The 6,892-nt window shown below is 28.5% G+C and overlaps 1 protein-coding gene across 1 annotated transcript; it reads left to right on the top strand.

The window, feature by feature from the left end:
• Positions 1 to 5,490, top strand: LOC106409450 (protein LIGHT-DEPENDENT SHORT HYPOCOTYLS 4). The gene is made up of 2 exons (XM_013850088.3): positions 1 to 517; positions 4,946 to 5,490. The coding sequence occupies exons 1-2, from the start codon at positions 236 to 238 to the stop codon at positions 5,249 to 5,251; spliced, it is 588 nt and encodes a 195-aa protein (XP_013705542.1). The 5' UTR covers positions 1 to 235; the 3' UTR covers positions 5,252 to 5,490.
• Positions 5,491 to 6,892: the final 1,402 nt, after the last annotated feature.

The following is a 6,892-nucleotide window of genomic DNA, read 5'->3' as shown; positions in this document are numbered from 1 at the left end:
ACTGTTATGGATCAAGCAGAACAATTAATGAGAAAATATTTAGAGCATGAATACATCCAACCCACTCTCTATAGTAATGACTACGATACCCTCTCTCCTTTCTTTTCTCCACCATCTTCCCTTATCAACTCAAGGCTCATAAAGCTATTCTCATCTTCATCATAACCTAAAACAAAAATCACGAAGTGTGAACCAAAGTAAAACAAAACCTTAGTGTATATCAGATCTCGATATTATGGATCCAATCCATGGCTTTATTGGCACAACAAACATCTCACACAACACAAACCTTATGATCGCCGCCGCAGCAGTCACTACCTCATCCTCCTCCTCCTCGTCTTCTTCAGGCGGATCGGCGACGACCCAGCTGAGTAGGTATGAGAATCAGAAGAGAAGAGATTGGAACACATTTGGACAGTATCTACGCAACCACCGTCCCCCACTTTCTCTCTCCCGTTGCAGTGGTGCTCATGTTCTTGAGTTTCTCAGGTACCTCGACCAATTTGGCAAGACCAAGGTATACATAGATAACATATTCACGTATGTATCTCTCACATAAAAGTACTATTTCCGATTGTGTTCATCTACTGAAGACATAGATCCCAGTTATGAAACCCTATGTGTCTGAATTGGGTTTCTTTGACCTATAAAACATTTGTATTATTGTTCAACTGAATTCTTGTTGATATTTGGAGATATTATTATCATCACCGACAATTATTTTTCAACAGGATTATTAATCTTATTTGTTTCAACGGTTATTGTTATAAACAAATAATTGCAATATATATATATGGTGTGTTCTAGGAATATTATTTTTCATTTGATGGTTGTATGCAGAATGTTAATCATTATTATTCTATACTAGATTTTTTTAACCGCGCTACGCGCGGATAAGATATTATATGTATTTTTTAATTCTAAAAAACTAATGTATAATATTGTATTACATTATTTAACGAATATAAAATAAGACTACATAACATAAATATATTTTTAAAATTTTCTTTGTGGAAATCATTATGTTGTTTGATTTTTTTACTTGATTCACATATTTGCATAGTTATTTGTGATAGATGAATAACTATATTATAACTATCAGTAAATAATATATATTTATTATATAATATAAAAAAATATAAAATTATTTAATTTTAAAACAAACTTGTCTCATGTTGGGGACTCGGTTATAGACATATCATATTCGAAGAAGACATTTTTACAGTTATCAATCTTCTTAACAGTCAAGAAACAAATCTGAATATCAAAACAATATGTCATACGATCTCTTTTTGGAATAACTACTCTGAAAAATTGAATTTAGGCATCAAAAAGGACTGGAAATGATGTGCAGATGTGTTATCTAAGTCAGCTTTACAAAGTACTATTATTCATAGTTCATATATCATTTAAGTCCATCCTTTCTTAACCATCTTTAAATAACTGATACTAATTAATAATACACTTTTGGCTGAAAAAAAATCAAATTTGTTTAATTATTGCTTAAATATTTTATTAATATTGTCTAAGAAGCTTTCAATTGATATCATAGTTTAATTTTTATTAGTTTTTTTTTGTTAATTTTAGAGTCTTTTGTATTTAAGATTTTTTTCCATATTAAGCTTATATTTCTTTCACATAATATATATATGTCATAAAAATTACCATCAAATCAGTTTTACTTATTTATTATTTTGTTTTTAATAAAAACACACTTTTTAAATAATTTAATTTAAAATAAAATTATATATTAATTTGTTGTATTCTAACAATTTGATTGATTTAATTAATTTGCTTTGGTGGATAACTTAAAAAAATTTCATATGAATCGGGGAAAGCAAGCTTATGTTGTTATATTATATTTATTTGTGTATATAGAATCTATATATAATGCTAGTGTATAAAGAAATAACATTATTTTTTTTGTAACTTCAAAAAGATACATTATTACAATTTGAAATTATTCAAAATTGAATAAAATGGTAATTAAATAAATATAATTGTTTTTTTATCTTGTTTAGTTTGATTCTCATGAAAAGAAATCGATAGGTTAAACAAATGTTTTAAAATTTGTTGTGTTATTGTTTTGTCTATAAATTACAAAATTTATTGAATTGATATATTTAATTATTGCACCCTTAAATAATATTTTATTAAAACATTAGAGAACTGTGTTTTGAGTTGTTTTGTCAAAATTGTACAAAAATTTATGCTTTTTCATATTTGTCACGAAAATTTATATGTTAAACTTTCTTTTACAAAATTCTTAACTTTGTCACGGAAACAAAAATCTATGTTTTTCATATTTGATGTTCTCACACTTTCAAATAATATATTAGCTTAGTCACTTACTTATTTTTTTGTACAAAACAAAGTATCGGAGTCTTGAAGGTTGAATCCATATTATTGTAAATGTACATAAGAGTTTGTGATTACATATTTAGTGATTCTTGTATATGTATCCAAGAAAGTTGCAATGGCTTAGTGGTGTATGTCATATATTTATGTCATATTAACCCGGGTTCGATCCTTTCCTTTGCATTGTTTTTTTTATTTTTTACGAAAAAATGAATGAGATGACATGGCAATTTCGGACTATCTGATTGGACGATTTTTTATGCCTACGTGGACACTCTACGACCAATTTGGCAAGACCAAGGTATACATAGATAACATATTCACGTATGTATCTCTCACATAAAAGTACTATTTCCGATTGTGTTCATCTACTGAAGACATAGATCCCAGTTATGAAACCCTATGTGTCTGAATTGGGTTTCTTTGACCTATAAAACATTTGTATTATTGTTCAACTGAATTCTTGTTGATATTTGGAGATATTATTATCATCACCGACAATTATTTTTCAACAGGATTATTAATCTTATTTGTTTCAACGGTTATTGTTATAAACAAATAATTGCAATATATATATATGGTGTGTTCTAGGAATATTATTTTTCATTTGATGGTTGTATGCAGAATGTTAATCATTATTATTCTATACTAGATTTTTTTAACCGCGCTACGCGCGGATAAGATATTATATGTATTTTTTAATTCTAAAAAACTAATGTATAATATTGTATTACATTATTTAACGAATATAAAATAAGACTACATAACATAAATATATTTTTAAAATTTTCTTTGTGGAAATCATTATGTTGTTTGATTTTTTTACTTGATTCACATATTTGCATAGTTATTTGTGATAGATGAATAACTATATTATAACTATCAGTAAATAATATATATTTATTATATAATATAAAAAAATATAAAATTATTTAATTTTAAAACAAACTTGTCTCATGTTGGGGACTCGGTTATAGACATATCATATTCGAAGAAGACATTTTTACAGTTATCAATCTTCTTAACAGTCAAGAAACAAATCTGAATATCAAAACAATATGTCATACGATCTCTTTTTGGAATAACTACTCTGAAAAATTGAATTTAGGCATCAAAAAGGACTGGAAATGATGTGCAGATGTGTTATCTAAGTCAGCTTTACAAAGTACTATTATTCATAGTTCATATATCATTTAAGTCCATCCTTTCTTAACCATCTTTAAATAACTGATACTAATTAATAATACACTTTTGGCTGAAAAAAAATCAAATTTGTTTAATTATTGCTTAAATATTTTATTAATATTGTCTAAGAAGCTTTCAATTGATATCATAGTTTAATTTTTATTAGTTTTTTTTTGTTAATTTTAGAGTCTTTTGTATTTAAGATTTTTTTCCATATTAAGCTTATATTTCTTTCACATAATATATATATGTCATAAAAATTACCATCAAATCAGTTTTACTTATTTATTATTTTGTTTTTAATAAAAACACACTTTTTAAATAATTTAATTTAAAATAAAATTATATATTAATTTGTTGTATTCTAACAATTTGATTGATTTAATTAATTTGCTTTGGTGGATAACTTAAAAAAATTTCATATGAATCGGGGAAAGCAAGCTTATGTTGTTATATTATATTTATTTGTGTATATAGAATCTATATATAATGCTAGTGTATAAAGAAATAACATTATTTTTTTTGTAACTTCAAAAAGATACATTATTACAATTTGAAATTATTCAAAATTGAATAAAATGGTAATTAAATAAATATAATTGTTTTTTTATCTTGTTTAGTTTGATTCTCATGAAAAGAAATCGATAGGTTAAACAAATGTTTTAAAATTTGTTGTGTTATTGTTTTGTCTATAAATTACAAAATTTATTGAATTGATATATTTAATTATTGCACCCTTAAATAATATTTTATTAAAACATTAGAGAACTGTGTTTTGAGTTGTTTTGTCAAAATTGTACAAAAATTTATGCTTTTTCATATTTGTCACGAAAATTTATATGTTAAACTTTCTTTTACAAAATTCTTAACTTTGTCACGGAAACAAAAATCTATGTTTTTCATATTTGATGTTCTCACACTTTCAAATAATATATTAGCTTAGTCACTTACTTATTTTTTTGTACAAAACAAAGTATCGGAGTCTTGAAGGTTGAATCCATATTATTGTAAATGTACATAAGAGTTTGTGATTACATATTTAGTGATTCTTGTATATGTATCCAAGAAAGTTGCAATGGCTTAGTGGTGTATGTCATATATTTATGTCATATTAACCCGGGTTCGATCCTTTCCTTTGCATTGTTTTTTTTATTTTTTACGAAAAAATGAATGAGATGACATGGCAATTTCGGACTATCTGATTGGACGATTTTTTATGCCTACGTGGACACTCTAAGAGGAGGTTATATCTCCCTTTTAGTATAGTATAGATATAATTCTTCTCTATGATGGTTGTATATATATTCAAAATGTAAATAAATTATATAATCTATGATGACTTTTCCTCTACCCGTTATGTATTGAAAATGCTGATACAAAACGCTAATTTGATCTTGTATAGGTTCACACACAACTGTGTCCGTTCTTTGGACACCCAAATCCACCAGCACCATGTGCCTGTCCACTACGGCAAGCATGGGGCAGCCTCGACGCACTCATTGGCAGGCTTCGAGCCGCTTTTGAAGAGAACGGTGGTTCACCTGAGACTAACCCTTTCGGTGCACGAGCCGTTCGTCTCTACCTAAGGGAAGTGCGTGACTCGCAGGCTAAAGCGCGTGGGATCAGCTATGAAAAGAAGAAGCGAAAGCGTCCTCCTCCGATGCCCCTACCACCGCCTCACTCGGTGATTTCCAGTAGCCCTAATTAGCAATAAGTCATATCAATAAGATGTTTCAGTCAACTACGTTTGTCAGTGACGAACATGCACATGCACGACTTATCTAAAAGTTGCATGCCAGTCTTCCTAATCCTCTTATTTGGAAACCTAAAGAATTTTATGTTGTACTGAATAAACTTGTATTTTTCTTTTTGGACTCCCATAAACATGTATTACTATATTTCCAATACATGCAACATTATTATATATAATTTTTTTCCAACCCTTTATATTTTTTTCAATGGTTTATATTTTATTTTCCACTAAATGAAATCCTATAATCTGAAAACTTTACCTCCATAAACTATATGAGTAATGCATACACATGTATTCAGTTATACAAAGTACTGAAGTTTTCTGTGACATTAAATTTTCTTTATTTCTCTCTAGAAACGGACCCAAAATCCCAAATGCATTAATAGTAATATATTGAGTACTATTAGTTTCATTTTTGTTTATCATCTTCTCCGGTGTATAATCGGCCCCTCTCTATTGGTCGAACCAGCTACTATTAAAAATTTGGGATGATATAAGTCGAATATTATTGTAGTTTGATAAGACGTGACAAAAGAAAATTTGCAGAATCAAATGGCAATTCGTGTCTTTTCACGCTCTGTGTATGCCTTCCTTCGTAACGTCCTAATTTGGTAGGGAATTGGCAAATCATTCAGTTTCTCTGTCCTTGTTACAAAAGTCTTTTTTTTCTTTACTACTATTAATTTTTAAAACATTATTGTATGATTGTATCGGTAAATTTTTGATCTCATTTAGCATTTGATTGCGTTTAGCATTAGATGCCTTTTTAATATAAGAAACACGATACTTTTTGTTTTTAGAGACACTAGGAAAGTGAGATTATAACTATATGGACACTTTAACAAAAGGCAAATGAACTAGACAACTAGTGTTTCGATAGAAAGTGTTGATAGTTTGTTCATCTTGTTCTATATGGAGTACATAGTTATTGAGATTTTGCTAGACTAATTTTTTCATTAAAAATGATTTTTGTTCACCTAAATTCATTAATACTAACGCCCATTACGGCAAAAGCTTTAGCTTGTCGAGAACCATTAGGGTAATATAGGACGCATCAACATTTGGAGGAGGGTTTGATGGGTTTCTTTGTTTTCTTTTTTTTTTGCTAAGTAGGGTTTCTTTGTTTTCTTCTCTCTGGCATGGACTTTGGCTTCTTCACGCATACGTTCCACATCAATCTTGGTCACACCACCCTTGAACATTTCATTCGAATACACAGGGTTTTGATATATCAAAGCTAATAGATTGTCAAATTTTTGATTTGCTAACTCACATCGGACCAAACCAGCGTGGACTCAACAATAGGTCGAGTAGGATCTACATGATGATAGAATAGCGTTCACAGGGGCAGACCATTAGACAATTAGATTCCACATACCTTTACAAATGAGGTGAGTTATAATTAGTAAATAAATTTATCTATACATCTCTGCTTTTTTGCCTAAGTTTTTTTTTTTTTGATAAAATGTGAATTTATACCAAAATGAACAGTTTTGTTTACATCAGCTCGGCGAAGCTATTATAGTTTCATAAGACCCAAAAAAAAGTGGAAAAAGCCTACATGAAACTAAGGGAAGAGATCAGATAATAGATCAA

The sequence above is a fragment of the Brassica napus genome, chromosome A1, assembly GCF_020379485.1.
Source record: "Brassica napus cultivar Da-Ae chromosome A1, Da-Ae, whole genome shotgun sequence".
NCBI lineage: Eukaryota > Viridiplantae > Streptophyta > Magnoliopsida > Brassicales > Brassicaceae > Brassica > Brassica napus.
Note: the sequence above shows the minus strand (reverse complement) of the source record. Positions and strands in the feature narration are given on the sequence as shown.

Bases quoted from the DNA above. Each gene is read 5' to 3' on its own strand.
- LOC106409450 (XM_013850088.3), top strand. From the start codon at position 236: ATGGATCCAATCCATGGCTTTATTGGCACAACAAACATCTCACACAAC. The intron at 518-4,945 runs GTATACATAGAT...GATCTTGTATAG, and splicing joins ACCAATTTGGCAAGACCAAG to GTTCACACACAACTGTGTCC.